The sequence below is a fragment of the Coenobita brevimanus genome, chromosome 25 (assembly GCF_032717465.1).
Source record: "Coenobita brevimanus isolate Jiangsu-jjx chromosome 25, ASM3271746v2, whole genome shotgun sequence".
NCBI lineage: Eukaryota > Metazoa > Arthropoda > Malacostraca > Decapoda > Coenobitidae > Coenobita > Coenobita brevimanus.
Window position 1 is genome coordinate 2,150,713 of NC_136978.1, and position 16,417 is coordinate 2,167,129.

Sequence of the window (16,417 nt, forward strand, 5' to 3'; positions counted from 1 at the left end):
ACCGAGCACTGCAACTTCCACTCACTTCAATTAACTTCCTGCATGATCAGGAAACAACAGTACTAGCAATTTCCCAACCCTCTCTCTCACAAAAAGCACTCCAACAACTGCCCTTCCTAGTATTTCTAACATCAACCATACAAATAATGAACAACCATGGATATCAGACATGCCTTTTTCAGTCAAACATTCATGTCAAAGAACTCACAATTATTTTTCCACATCCACTGTTGCCCTTGTGCTCTTTTACTTGCTTTTAACATCAGATCATGTACACGGGTGCGAGGATTCAAAAGCCAGGTTCATCAGCTTTAACAACTTTTGAAAATATTTTCACTATATTTCAGTAAAACAATACATTACTGTACTTCAAATGTCATCCTCTGTGTGCTTCAAAATTTTTCCCAAAGGTTTTGAGACCAAATCTCTCCAATTAAACAACTATATGCACATTCTAACCAGATAATTATCTACTACCATTATACCACAATACAGGTCTATAAAATGAAAATATAAATAACCACATTCACATTCAGCATACCATATGGTAAAATTTCAAACATGATGACAGAAATAATATAAATATTCACAGTAACATCAGAAAAGTTACCATGTAACTTATGAAACTAAAGTATTAATATAGTATAAAAATACATACCTCTCACATAACCACTTAAAGCCCTTCAACTCCTCACCATCTAACTTCCTCCTTGTACTCATCACTTACAGAAAATCTCTTCACTGACTCATAACCCAGAATAATTGTGAATGAGAAGAAGACCGACTGAAACATACGTGGTGAAAGTCCCTTGGTAAAGATGCCCATCCGCTCCTCACCCCAAAGAACCCGAAAAGTATGCCCAAAGCTCCCTGATCTCTGAACCTGTAGAAGAAAGTACAGAAATTTCTCATGATGCCCTAGCTGACATTATTATTATTATTATTATTATATTTTTTTTGCTATTACGTCCAAAGTAAATTACTTGAATTTTGCCTCGTAAAGTTCCATTCACATCTAAAATGCTGCATTACCGGTTCCTCAATTTAAAGTACTACCTGTATGGACACAGTTGAGATGTTTCAGAGCACAGTACTGATTAACAACCAAGATTGGCTGTAATAAAACTTGCACACATTTTTTTTTTTTTTTAACTAATAAAAATAAACCTCAGGACTTCATAATACACTTCAGGTATGTATGAATAACATCCAATACATCATCAATCAATCCATTTCTTTTTAATCAAGAAGAGGCAAAGTGTAATTTTTCAAGTTCAGGGAGAGAAATTATGTACTGCAAATCAGGCTAGTAACTCAAAAGAGGTCAAGCTTGTCTCAATGTCTGGACTGATTGGCTCAATAGGCCCTTAGATTCCTAACCGAGCAATGAATAACTGGATATTAGATGAATGTATGGATCTATCTTCCTCTGCCTCAAACACCTATGTCTGATGCTTTAGTTCTGTAGACTAGTCCAATAATTTTTCAATATTTAGATATATTTTCATCATAATACCTACTGACAGACTTTTTAAGATAAAGCGAACAGACAGATTTTATGATATACAGACTGTATTGTCATGGAAGTTAACAATGCGTGATGGAAATAGGAAATTACAAGCTGACACAATGAAACAGCACCATGAAATAAAAATTATTTGCACTTTTGTGTCTGTGAAATTATTGAATATTTCTGTACTTTAAGCTTCATGGGATAATCAGCCTAACTATCTTATAAAGAATCATTGTTCCCCAAAACAAGCAGGGAATGACTAACACAGGTGAGGACAAAGTTCAGTACAGTAGTGTAGAGTTGATTCTGTCATTATCATCTCACTGATGGCTTCCGAGGAGGAAGGGACACTAAAGACAGATGCAGACATGTAGCTGCACCAATGTAACTGGGCAGCTTCAATGTCTGATTATACAAACATGTCTCAATTCCCTCCCTATCCCTAAAAAGGATGATGTGGGCTGCAGGAGCATGGCTGTTTCAGCCTACAGACTACTGGGTTCATATTCAGATGAGCCTGGGGCAACAACAACAAGAGGAGAGAAAGGTGTTCAGATGATGATGATGATGATTATCTACCATTTCTGCCACGATATGGTGACAGAATCATGTGCAAACTCTGCCATGTTAGGTTGAATGAATCATAAGACAATCTTTGCCAAGTTAGGGTGAATGAACCATAAACAATCTCTGCCAATTTAGGATCGGTGAAACATAGTTACCTGAAGTCTGGCCCGGACAGTGTCAAGAGGGTTGGTGAGGATGACAGTAGTGACACCCCCAAGTGGTGCTGCCACACACTGCAGCAGTAGTGTTGAAGTTCCAGCTGGGGCCAGTCTTGCTAGGTGTTCTGTAAAACATTACATATCAAAACTCTCACGTTCCTTGTACTTACTCTCAGCTAAGCCTCACTCCCAAAGCACACATCCTGCTGCCAAAGCCAAGCCACCATCACATTATGTCTGACATGCCTTCAGTCTAAAAATTAGTATCTTGTGTTGTTGCTGTGCTATCCAGTCTGTCAGATTCAGCAGACCCACTAACCACATGGGAGCAACTGCCCCAGAAGGCCATCCCATGCAATAAACCAATGCAGCGGAGAATGCCATGCCACAGCAAGGTGTGGGAATTAGTGTGGAGGTCTGGTTCCTGAGTGGACACTGCATTTGTGTCTTTCCACCCAGTTAACAGGAGCACCACAGTGGGTTCCCATTATATGATTGCCATCCGGCACTGTAAATGGTTTCTTGAGTTACAGGAAGCGATTTGCTTTGTCACTCAGTGTGGAGCCATTCAAGTGGAAAGATGGGCAATAAATAGTAATATGAAGGATGGGAGAACTGGGAAGAGGGGAGGAGAAACAAAGAAAAAGAATATGATAAGACATTACAGAAGAAGCAGGCAGCACTACATCAAGTGAGTATCTTGTGTAATAAAGAGTAATTGAACAGCACATCTACAATTTGTTTACACAGTCTTTAATTTACTGAGGACTTGAGTGAGAGAGGGAGAAGGAAAAAATACAAAAAGATTACTTACAACAAGGAACTGCTGTAAACTGTAATCACTCGATTATCTGGATGCTCCATATCCAAACGTTAGGACTTGGCTCTAGTTTATCTGTATCCGGATTTATCTGTCCATATCCGAACATAAAATTTCTGACCGCCAGTTGGGCGGCCAACAAAGATAAAAAATCGATTTGGCAGCCAGCCGGCTTCTCTGGCTAAGCGTGAGTAATAGACCCTAACCCACAAGCTGAGCAAAAATGGCTGTCTGGCTCCTCGTTGATGGTCAAAGTTCCCTGGCTGCCTGGATCACTCGGACGCTACCGGCCACACACGAGTAATACAGACATCTAAAGACAGTACTGTACAGTAGGTGAAAGACCGAAGAACACTGCCACAATTAGGTGGGGGTACAGCATACTGTATACAAGACGCGTATGGGTAGAAGAACACTGCCACAATTAGGTGGGGGACTGTATATATAAGATGGGTATGGGAAGGGTGTTGGTGGGTAGGATACTGCTCTGTATCCGGATTTCATCCGTATCTGGATAAACCGATGGCTCAATTACAATGGATAGTTGAGGGATTACTGTAAATCAGTACAAATTGTACAGTACATGGAATTGACATAATTATGAATACATACTGTGCATACCATACAAAATGCTGACACCATATGCAAGAAAACTGCTGACCTTGGTAAAAATGGTAGAAAGACCACCAAAGTGCAGAATTAGGCACATAAGCACAGATGGATGCAAAATATCCTCGGTAGAAACCACGGATCCCATCCTTCTTGTACAAAGTCTTCACAATGTCCAGTGCAATCTGCAGATAAACTTATGTTTAGTGTCTATTTTTTACTGCAGGAATAAGAGATCAAACATATTATTAATAAGCTCTGAATGATATCCATAAAGCTAAGTTGCCAATTTCCCCCTGCAAAGGAGGAGGACAACTTCATGTGGTGACACCGATATAATTGGGTGGTTCCTCTGCTTGGTTATACAAACATTCCTCAGATCATTCCCTATCCCTGAAAGGAGTAATCATCTGGAAGTGGACTGCCAAAGGAGGGCAACTTCAGCCTGCAGTCCACCAGGATCCCATTTCATAGGAACCTGGGACTACCACAACTGCAACTACAACTGCCAGTTTCCCCCAACTTACAGCACTAGTTATGACAAAGCTGTCCACATCCCTGACTTAACTGAGCACTATCTTTACCAGTATATGTAGGATACAGCTTGAAAGGGGATATGGAAGTGGCTCTTATCATCACCGCTCTTACAAAGCTTGAATGAGAAATATTTATTTGTCGAGTATGTGATCCAAAGAAGTCTACTGATCAAAACGTAAACAAGATTGTATATCATTATGGACATACAGAGAGACTGGATGGCAACGATGGTGATAAGGGCATATGTAACACAAACTGCTATTAGTAAGAGGAAAAGAAGGCAACTAGAATGGTTTGATATGGTTCAAGAATGTGAGGTCCTGCAACATAACTCATCCACATGGCCAGGGTACACCACTTTCTGTCACAGCAGATGTGACCTCCCTCCACCCTACAGTCCATGAACACTGCATAGGTGTATGTGTAGAAGGCTTTGGGACCTACGGTGAGAAGTGCATTGGTAAACTGTGTTGGATTTTAAAACATGATATCACAACCAACTAAAAGAATGGTATTTCTGACATACCTGTGGCTTCTTTTGCCCTATATAAGATATCTGGAGAGGATTGAAAACTACTCTGGATTTCCCAAGACCATCAAGCTGCCCAAGGACCATCATGTGCTGAGATATGACATCAAAGGGCACAATGATTGTCTGCCCAACAAGAGAGGCACATCCACCCCCCGCCATGGCTCGTATACGGGAGTCCCGGACCCCTTGATGCTGGAGGAAGTGGCGCACTGTCTCATATGTTGTGATGTAGAAGATTCCAGATACTAACTGGAATGCACTGATCCAAAATCCTTTATACAGCCCACCCACACCTGAGAAGGGAAGGACAATTAATACTGTAATTATATTTTCCTTAATGGGAAATACTGATTTCATGTTGCTTTCAGTAGCTGTCTGTGATACAAACATTATGTAGTCAAGGCTAGTTTGAAACTGGAAGTGAGTGCTAAAATTGTAGGATTCAAATCTCTTCATCTCCCTCATATACAGTAATGTGGTCTGTTGTGGAATCTGAATCCTTATGAAATAACAGGGAGCCTTATAGCTAGTGCTTATGACTGGAATGTCACACCGCCATACTGTAGAAGATTTGCTTATCAACGTTCATAGATTCCCCAAACAGCTTCTAGCTGGAACTCACTTCCCCAGAACAGTTTACCCCAAATTTTAACCTACAGTAATTCAAGTCGTTGTTGTTGCAGATTTTCTGTTATGAATGAAGGACACCTGCAATCTGGTGTATGGACTTTTAAACATTTGCTTGCCCTGTGCATCTTCTAAAAAAAAAAAAAAAAATGTCCTGTTTATGACTGATATTTGTGACTGTGGAATACCGGTATGGATAATTTATAAACAAATGGTGGTAGTCATGATCACACGGTGGTGCTTATGAGAATGTGGAGCAGAAGTGTTTCTGATCATATTAATTTATTGAATTCTGCACTTAAATCATCCCAAAAATACACCTTAAACTACCTGAAGTGAATTTTGAGATGGTTTACTAATCCGTGAATGACCAAAACTGGCAGTGACAAAGGCACAAAAAAAATTAGGGATGACGTCTCGTTTTGCTAGACATTATCTGATGATGACAGCTACACCGGTGAACTGGTAGTGAGACAAGAGATGCAAGAGACAGCTCAGAGTGCATTCATTTTTACGAAAATATTATTCACACTAGTTACCATGAAATTCCCAAACAATTTGATTTTTAAAATCTGTGATAATGCACCATTATGGTCTATATGGGCCTGAAAACATGCCAAGTCAGTAAATCAGTCAAATACTTTAACAGCTATATCAACAGGCTGCCTATATACAATTGAGTCACAAAATGGATTCACCGCACTGTGTTTTATCATTTCATTCAAATACAGTATTGTACTGTAGTAAGTATAAAACTGTACTGTACTGTATTAACTATTACCATATATCAATATTTTAAGACATACTCCATTTCCCATTAGATAAACATTAACATATATCCAAATTGGTTAAGAATAATTAAGCACAAAAGTCCTAAGCTATTCAATGTAGCATTATTTACCTATTCACTTCCTCTTCATAAACTAGAAAAGAAACATGAAATTACCCTCATATTTAAAAATCTTGTGGAATGCATCAAAGGTGCCTTTATAGAGTTCAGAATGTCGCTGGATTTGCATGCGTGTTTTGATCACCGTGAAGGGGTAGAGGACGCAGCGAGCAGAGAACGAACTGAGCACTGAGAGCGGGAAAAACTTGTACTTGTTCATCATATCCCACTCAATTGTGCGGATATATCCCCCACTGCCACCACTGCCGCCATTGATGCTAGGAACTCCCAGGGACTCCATGTTTGGCCTTCACACCTGGTCACACTCAGGGGTAGTGTTGTACTTCACGTAAGATAGTTTTTCATCAACTGGCCTCGCTAAACAATGTCCGTCTGGTTAAGTAATGGAATATGATAACAATCTCATTTTCTGCACTATCCATCAGTTCACAAACAGCCACTGGTGTACCGTACTGTGTCTGTTATATTACATCACTGACAGCTTCAACAATCTTCAGTGCAATTTTAATATATACCTTATCTTCAAACAGCACAACTTGGATTTGATTTTCACTACATTAAGTTAGTGTTAAGATGGATTATTCAAGTATTATATGAGACAAGAAGCATAATAACAATCATATACACTATTTAAACTGTCATTTTCCAGTTTTCTGAACATGATTCTTTTTCTAAAAACACCATTATATTTCAGGAAAAGCCCAAGTTCAATCCATTAAAGGTATTCCATCCTCCAGTTGTACCCGACACTTTCCTTACATACATGACTGATGTTCCACACCCACAAGCTGAAAGAGAAATGAAAAGTTAAATTACTGTAACTCAAATTAACTACAGCAATTATGTACTGTATGTCACTGAGTGGTGCGGGTGAAAAGAAGCGGGAAACCAATATTAGGTATCATGTATTTTATATATATATAAGGTACATATATACATATATATATATATATATATATATAAGGTACATATATATATATATATATATATATATATATGGTAACTATCTATCTATCAATATGCCTATGTGTTGTAATAAGTACTTTGTACACAAGGTTTTTCCAGCTAATGAAAAAAAAAAATCTGGCAAGAGCAAGAAAGCAATAACAAAATGTGATGGATCAGATTGGTGTATACTGAAGGTGATAACACAGAAGTTTTCCTGCACGTGTATATCATGTGGTGGTAGAGCAACCCGAAAATTGAAAGAAAATACTTTAGTGTGACAGGTCTATCATGATATGTAACCACATGTTCAGTAGCATGACTGCGCATCCTGAAGAGGACACACTCGCAGAATATATACCAGTGCACTGCTGACGTCCTTAAAAATCTTGCACGTATATTGACTTTTTTTTTTTTTTTTTTTTTCTTGCTGGCAGCACACCAACGTGAACACCACAATAATGCTTCTGCAACAGTATGCTGTGATTTTTTTTTTCTTATTCTATCTTTTTCACTCCAACCTGGCATGAAAATGCCCTCTCCCCATTATGATTATGGAGTTGTAATACTGTAAGAGACTGTAGTATTACTGTACTGGGCTAATCATGAAGACAAGCTACAACAAGTATGTGAAATAAGTTGCATAATGCATGAAATTATAAGCCAAGTTAATGTAAAAAGGGTACACCAATAGTTGACAATTTTAGCAGCTAGTAAAATATATTATTGTATTCATTTATTTTCAAACATATGCTTGAAATCCCACCTCTGGGGGGAGGGGGTAGGAGGCCCTCGGATATAATGGACAACTGACTTTGACTCGTCTTTCCCCCAACTGGTTCATTATAGTGAGGGTCTACTGCATAATTATCAATTCTGAATACTAGTACACTTTAGTAACCCTCCATACTGACTCCTGTTTAATACACATTCCGCTGAACTCACCATCAAAAGGTGCTGCCCTCTCACATTCATGAGGCTGAGTACTTAACCCATGCTGACTGCGTTTCCTGTATATATATTATAAGCCTTGTATATAATTCCTGCAGATGGCAACAAAATAACCCATCTGTGCTTCCTACAACCTTTGAATGAGTAGTACTGCAGAATTTACACTGCCTCATGGCAACATCTTTATTACTGTAGTGTCAGTTTAGGAATAACATTATTACTAATTTAAGTGCGGGAAGAGTATGATAGTTTGAAGAAAGTATTTACTAAAAAACTGAAAACACCATTCCTTTACTTGCAAACAGACAACAGGAACCCCTCTGTAGGTTTTGTCATCCTGATGTGGCAAAAAATAGCAGTATCGGAGTCCAGGGGTCTCTAAAACCTTAAAGAGGCTGTGCAGGCCTTCCTTACTGCTTGTGACCCAGCCAACACTGACTGGGATGCCAGGAGAGCTGCAGTATATAGCACGGTTGACAAAAATGGGAAAAGATAGAGGAAAAGTGAGCATGTTTGGAGATGTCCCCTGAGATGCAAGGATTAACAGTACCGTATATATTTTTACCATCACCAACAAATACAAGTAATGAAAGCTGTTATCACAAATGGGCTTACTGCATCACAACCACTTCATTTCACCCAACACCTGAGCTCCTGAGTTAGGCCCAAACATCCCTATTTCCTTGAACAGATCACATCAGTGTCACAGGCTTACTTCCACCACTATGGGCGACCTTGAAACATAACTTTTCATACAATTCCTTGTAGCCCACACACACTGTCAGAAAATCCAATATAGTGCACAAAACTTAACCAAGATTGAGGTGCTGGAGAATACCACTCTCTACGCCAAGCCAAGAGAGGAAATGTTTGAATGCAGCGAGGGGTAAACTAGGTAAAGCAACATGCCTTACCCTCAGTGCTTTGGCAATTATTATGAATTACAACATGATTTGATACTTTCAAACTTCCCAATGACAAATTTCAACCCATTAACAACTTATCCAAAAAAGTTATTATTATTATTTTTATTTTTATGCACTTTCAGAGTTTCGGACAAAATCTCCGATCAGCTGTTCTTACGCAAGACGTGCCGGGATCTAACCATCATGCCATCAGTACGTTCTGGTACTTATCCATTTTTTAAAACTGAGTAATGATAACTATCAACAACAGATCTTGGGAAAATTTTAAGTCGTCGTGCAATCTTCTACGATATTTACGGCAACAGGAAAAAAACGGTGAGGCCATTAAACCAGTAATTGTAATTTATCATTATCTTCTCGTATTTTGATGTATAAGGATTTTATTAAACTCATTACTGAAATGAAAAACGGTGTGACTACCATAAGTCAAGATCACACAAAATGAACTAGCCGAGCAGGAATGACGCAAGACCGAGTGACAAAGCGGTTACGCAAGTTGTAATGCAAATAAAGGGATATGTTTAAGATAAATTGCCCTTGATACGTGGGCAGAGGATGGAAAGGCTAAAAAAGCTCAAATATGGAATGCAAACTCAACTATTCGGTCGAAGGCATTCGACAAAATACCCAAGTTTCCCCATGTTGAATCGTTTTCTTACTCAAATATAAATATAATTCAAATATCATAATATATGCAGAAACAAACAGTATCACTATATTTTTTAATTATGACGACTAAATTACTCTCCGACTGATGGGAATTTGGAAGTTATTTAAATTAGAAACATTTCAGTATCTCCTTTGACAGCCAGCGGTCAAAACAAATGGAGGTACGCAAATTTGACTTGTAGCATCCTGTTTGTATCCAGCCTTACAGTTCACCGTGGTAAATATGATCATCCATTGTATTCCTATAATGATTTATATCCTTCCAAGGCAGGTATTATGGAAAGCAGTAGGTTTGTGGATGAAATGATGAGCTTTTCGCGGAGTCACTTACAAACTTTTCACTCTCGTGATCATAAGGTTATCAAGAACATTGGGTCAGGATGATACAGGTGGTCCTTATTACTCTAAGTGGAAGATATGTATTCCAGTATATCAAATCTTCATCCATACAATTGGTATTGTAAACTGCGAGAACAGGCAAATAAGTTTTAGAGGTAGCAGTGGAATTTACAGGCAATTTTTCTGCAATTTGTTGTGGTTTTAATTAAAAAAAAATAATAATTCTTTACCAAACGGGTGCTGTCTTTCCATGTTTTCTATTGAAATGAGTCTTTCACAGGTTACTTGTTACTGTTCCTGGATTACCACAGCTAGCCACTGGGGATTTATAAACTTTTCTCTTAAGCTATAAATGGGGATTTATAATGCGTATATTCTGCCAACATCTGCCAATTGCCAGTCACATTGAAGGTTTCTAATGAGTATTTAAGGTTTCTAATGTGTATTTTTACATTTGAAAGCTGGCTGTCAAATGCAAGTGAGGGTAGGTTGGATGAGGTGTATTATTGTATCTTGAAATTACACCCAGCTAATGGTGAATGAAATTAATCTGTTTCAGTCATTAAGTTTCCCATTGCTTCGGCACGGGATACACTGACACGCCCAGTTGGAACAATGGTTGGTAAACAACGTGGCCAGTCGGAGAGATTGTCAGTAAACATTGCTGCAGGCGTCCTGGCCGCTTCCGTAAATACCCCCAAATGGGTATATTTTGCCTTTTTCCAATCACTTTTTGCAGTCACAGTGGAACAGTTAACTATCTGTGTTGCTTATGTACCAAAATTACTGGACTTGCCTTGAGATCGTGAGTTTGTTATAGCTAATATAGGTGGAATTACCACACCTGTTTGGTAAAGAATTTCCAGGGGGAAAAAAAATAATTAAAGCAAGACAGGCAACATACAGTATTACAAGGATCTGCTGTACATTTGCCCCAGCACAGTGAATATGAACTGATTTAGACCTTCAAGTCATCCTGGTCATTGTCAGCGGTTATTATGCTGTACGGTATTTCCTGCACCTTAATTTGGAAAGTATTTGTGCCCTCTTGCAGTTCATTCCCCCTTTCGTCATGAGAGAATAGGACAATATTATGGCTGTGTATCCTTTCAAGAACACTGGTTTGACTAGTGCTGCATTTCATTATCTCATGATATAGCTTAGCATTCAAGATGGAGAGGTGTTAATTTTAATAAGAATTAAAGTGAAAAAAATCCTAGTTCCAGCCATTGTCCATAGCAGGTGTTATGGTACCATATTATCTTGGTCTTAAGTTATGCCCCTTCGTTCATTCATTCATTGCCAGACGCCATGTATCCCAAACGAGGTGGCCAACGGCTTAGAGTTAGTTGTTTTACAGGGAGGGGCACTAATCCTCCACCAATGCCCTTGCCACGTTAATATTTTGAGGCTTTGGTGGTGTGCTTACTTTGATGTATGAAGTTAGAGGTCAGAATAACCTTATACTAACTTATTTTTCAGAATTAGGGGTGAGTTCATGTGACGAGAGGAACCATGGAGGAGAAGGAAAACTTATCGCATCTCAGGCCTCACAGGTCCACTGGGTTTAAAAGGTATTGTATGTGGTATTTTTATTAATCAGCATCATTGGTAGGTTGAAATACCCTTCATTTACTCACTTAGTGTAATGCAGCGTTCAGATGACTACAGTGAGTGGCGAGCCTCTAACCCAGGAAACCATTTACCATGCTGGGTGGTACAGTAACTGTATAACCAAGTGATGCCTGGTGGTTAGGTGGGTTAAGATGCTCCAGTCAGATGGAGCAAGTAAGAGATTAGGTGTGCTAAGCTGACTTTGTGTCTTCTTTACCCCCTTCACTGTTGTTGACTTTATACACGGGTTTTATTCACCCGTGTTGAGTACAACTCTCATGGGTGGGGAGGCTTCCCACATACATTTTTTTTTTAACAAGGTGGAGTCATAGGCTTTTCATCTTATTAACTCTTTCTCTTACTAGCTGCCTTGAATCTCTACCTCTTCACTGCACTGTTTCATCTTTATCTCATTTCTCTCTGTACTTCAGTGGTCACTGCTCCTCAGAACAGTCTGCTTGTATCCCTCCACCACTACGGTGGGTGCATAACACCCGTCTGGCAGCAAACTCTCATCCCTTTTCTGTCCAGCTTTGTACAGTAATGCAAGAGTTAAATGTTACTCACAGTCTTTCAAGATGCAACAGGTCAGCTCTGAAACTGTTTTCCTCTGTCTGTATTTCCTATTTCCTGTGACCTCCAGTCTTTTAAATGCAGTGTGTCCAGGCATCTCAAAATGAACATATCTTGAATTTGGCTCTCTCTTATCTTGATTTTATTTTTCTTGAAGGGAACAATCTTGCAGGCTTCTAGCCTTTGTTTCCTTCTTCCTTGCATTAAAAAAAAAAAAAAAAAATTGGTGCAAGAGGGCAATTTGTAACCACAAGGGCAATGGAGCCAGGGCCTTTAGTGGCCTCTTTGAACCTTATTTGTGCATGCACCTGTTATTTCTGAATTTGTTGAGTGATGAGTGAAGGAGAGGGTGACTTGCAGGGTATTCGCCCATGCAGACTTTTGATTAGTTTCTCCTTTTTCCTTGATTTTTCCTTCCCCTCTGAACTATATGTCACTTTATATTTTGGTGGGAAAAGCAGTCTGGTTGATAATAATGATGATGATGATGAATGAATGAATCAGAGATTAATATATCTGAAGCCTAAAGTAATATCTTCTGTTTCAGGCTGAAATATCATCTGAGAAAAATTCATGAGGAGAAGATGAATGCTGAGCATGTAGAGAGCAAGGTGAGTTTCTACAAATTTTACCAGCAAGTTTTCAGTCTAGAAAGATATCCTAAATAAAAATAAAGGTGCAGATGAAAATGCATTGATGTGTAGAGTACTGTGATAATAATACTGCCTCTGTTGCATCATTATGTTACAGTATACTTGTATATGAAAGATATGTATCTATAAAACTGTGGGTGCCATCAGTAGAAAAGTAGTTGGTTTCAGGCCCGTATTGCCTTTACTTATTTTATTACCAGTTGGTATAAAGTTACTACATCTTCGTTCTGAATGCCGAGTTGTACCAGGTAATAATAGATTGGAGCATGATGCAAGCTATGAAGGAGTGCTATATAAAGGATGTATAGCCATAACATTATCTCTCTCTGCCAATGAGCTACATGAAGTAAGCTTACCTAAGTGATAGTAAAAGAGGCAAAGGAGTTAGTACTCATAAAGTGTGCCTCTTCTCTGTCTTACAGTCTCTTGCTGGTCATCTCTTGACTTAAAGACATTTACACTCTGGCTAGTCATTACCTCTTCCAGTAGGCTGTTCCATTGGAGACTATCCTGGCATCAGAGAAATTGTTCCTCTTAATTGTTCTGTGCCTGATCTTGGCAAGCTTCAGGCTGTGTCCCCTGGTCTCTCTCTGTGTATCTCATGGCAAGTTGGAGGAAGTGTCCCTTTACTGTATATACAGTATTGAAGTACAGTAAAAGTCCTGTAATCCGAATGGCAGAGGACTGAGGGTCTTTCTGACTGCTATTTTTTACAGGCTATTGGGAGGGACCTTAAAAAACACAAGAAATATGTACAAGATCATTAAATAAGCTTTAAATGATATGGGTTATTGTTTTTCTCACCAGAAATGCATAGTAGAGTAGCTGAGTAGTTGCAGGCAGGTACATCCATGTCCAAGAGCAAGTCCAAGCCATAGAAACCCTTAAATAAAGCCCAGAAAAATTTGAAAAAATCCGGAAATTTTTGAAAAATATGAGAGAGGAGGGTGTGAGCTGGGAGCAGGGCAGTGAAATGGTGGGGGACAGGGCGACTTGGAGGCGATTTGTTTGTGGCCACCCCTTGCGGGATTAAGGCATCTGGGAATAGGTAGATAGATAGATTGAAAAATTCGGAGTACTGTATAGGGAAATTCGGATTATTGGCGATGAGGGCTTTTACTGTACTTTGTTTAGGAAAGAAAAAAAAGAAAGTGCTTGTGTGGTGGAGTCAATTCCAGGGGCTTGAATGATGAGTGAAAGAGGTTGTAACCCATTGTATTGGACTAACTTTGATTCCCCCCCCCCCCACTGATTTTTACCTCATCCCATCTTTGTGTGAGTAAAGAGGTCTGGATGATGATGGTGTTATCTGGAAAAAGTGAGCTTTTGATAATTTTTTCATAATATGCTGTTTCAGAAACAACTGAGCCCTCACAAACAAGAATCAGTGCACAACCAAAATTCTGGTTTTGAACGAAGAGAAAAATATGTGTGTATGGACACCAATGAAGTTTTTGTACCCTTGAAGCAAGTGAATTTTGGTGAGGAGCCCGCATCCCATCGTGTCCCATTAGGCTCTCTGGGAAGATTAACAAGGTCTCAATGCAGATTCACTCCACAGCATGATGTGAAAGCCTGGGGAAGTAGTTTGTCTCAGCCAGATAAATCCAGAAGTAGGGAAGCCTATGGTGATTCTGCATATCATCCTTCTTTGAAAAGGACTGATTTGAGAAGTGCTTATGAAGCAGTATCATATGGAGCTGACACTGCTGATGGGAGACCAAATAAATCTCCATTTATTCAGGAACCTCATTCTAAATTCCCCCAGCCTACAGCAGGGAGAGAGACACAGAAGGGAGGCTATGGGTTTGTAAGCACTAGAAAACAGGAAGACCCAGCATGGCTCAGAAGAAAATTTCAAGATATGGATGGTGAAAGAAAAGCTGAGGTGGGCATCCTAACAAGGGCAAAGGAGAGAGCAAGAATTATGGATGAACATCAGGAAGGCAGCAACAGTAGCAGATCTACCAGTGGTGAGTTCATGTCATAATGCAGATAATGTATCTTTATCTGTCAGTGTCACAGCATATATCTATCCACTCATATCTTGGTATCTGTCTCAGTAGCATGAAAATAGTTTATGGAAAAAAAGACTTCACATTATTGCCCAAACATTTACAAAGACTTAGAGCTGCAGTAGTGACTGTCATAGCTGTCACGTCAGTTGTTACAGAATGAAGCTTTGGCTTTGATTAGAGCGAATCCTAATCCTATTTCATGATTCAGTTAACTTTAAATGCTGTTCAGAGAAATGTATGTACAGTACTATATGTAAATTTTATTTTTACCCTTGGTTACAGAAGTCCTGTCACACCTCTACTGTTCTCTCCATGGACTTTAAAAATGAATCTAGTGAATCCGAAGCACGCAACATTGATGACTGATCTGTGGCCACAAAAAATATCAGTGTTCGTTGATGATGATTTATGAAACTGATTGTCAGAGTCCATGGAGACAGAACTAGGATGGGGTGGCATGATTTTTGTTGGCAACTACTTAGATTCCAATTATGATTCTTTCTTACAGGCAAATGTGGGTGGAAAAAAATATATGATGAACCATCACCGAAAGCAACACCGGTGAGTTAGGTGCTTTCAGTTCTTCACTAAAATAAGATGTCCCTATTTTGACCAGTTTTGGTAGGCAAGCATAATCCACATGGCTACAGTTGCAACATTTTCTCTGTACTGTAGCACCAATCGTGGCTTTTGCCTGTTCTTGTTTGACTTGTTTTAGAAGATTATTTTTACAGACTTTCAGCTGTTGCTTTTTTTTTTTTTTTTTTTTTTTTTTTTTCCCATGAAGGGTGTCATAATTCAAGGGACACAGTGCTGGTATTAGGGAAAAAAAAAAGAGTATTGAAAAATGGTCAACTTATAAACAGAGGCATATTGTGTGTGTGCTTCATATGGTATAGCAAAGGTATAAAAAAATAAAAAATAAAAGGCAATGAAAGCATTTACTGTTTACTGGGTATGTGTTATTCATGTGGTATAGAAAACAAAAGCATAAAAAAGGGCAACAGAAGCATTTACTTTATATGTGCGGTTTATGTGGTGTAGCCAACAAAAGCATAAAAAAAATGGCCAGCATATAACAATAGCTTACTGTATACGTGTGTGATTCATATAAAACGTTTGTATCCTAATCCTGGCAGAGTTCAGCCTCAGGGAAGAAGCGTACCCTCAATCCCCTCCGCCGCAGAGGCATGAGCGCTGAACGCGCAGCAAGTGAGTATGCCACCTGTCATTATCTTGAACCCTGTTGCTACAGTCACTGCTTTTTCTGATTAACCCATTCAGTCTGATGGCATTTTATTTGTTAATTCTTACTATCTACAGACAGATTAATTCACTGTTTGATAGATTTTTTGAGGTTAGATACAGCCTACATTGCTCCATGCACAGCCTGATTTTTCACCCTAAGCTGAATGAAACTGGCAGAAGACAGGAAAAATAAAATAAGTACAGCAGT

The 16,417-nt window shown here is 39.0% G+C and overlaps 1 protein-coding gene across 1 annotated transcript; it reads right to left on the reverse strand.

The window, feature by feature from the left end:
- Nucleotides 1-553: 553 nt before the first annotated feature.
- Nucleotides 554-6,716, reverse strand: LOC145393736 (solute carrier family 25 member 44). Its single transcript, XM_080267779.1, has 5 exons — nt 6,310-6,716; nt 4,731-5,029; nt 3,720-3,852; nt 2,236-2,363; nt 554-883 (listed from the first exon to the last, which is right to left on the reverse strand). Exons 1-5 carry the CDS (start codon nt 6,551-6,553, stop codon nt 692-694), a joined length of 996 nt encoding a protein of 331 aa, XP_080123905.1. The 5' UTR covers nt 6,554-6,716; the 3' UTR covers nt 554-691.
- Between the last annotated feature and the right edge of the window lie 9,701 nt (nt 6,717-16,417).

What these genes read in the sequence shown, in the direction of transcription:
- LOC145393736 (XM_080267779.1), bottom strand. Translation starts at nt 6,553, where the DNA reads ATGGAGTCCCTGGGAGTTCCTAGCATCAATGGCGGCAGTGGTGGCAGT. An exon ending in CAAGATTTTTAAATATGAGG is followed by an intron (nt 5,030 to 6,309) that starts GTAATTTCATGT and finishes TTCCCTTCTCAG; the next exon opens with GTGTGGGTGGGCTGTATAAA. An exon ending in TAGGGCAAAAGAAGCCACAG is followed by an intron (nt 3,853 to 4,730) that starts GTATGTCAGAAA and finishes GTTTATCTGCAG; the next exon opens with ATTGCACTGGACATTGTGAA.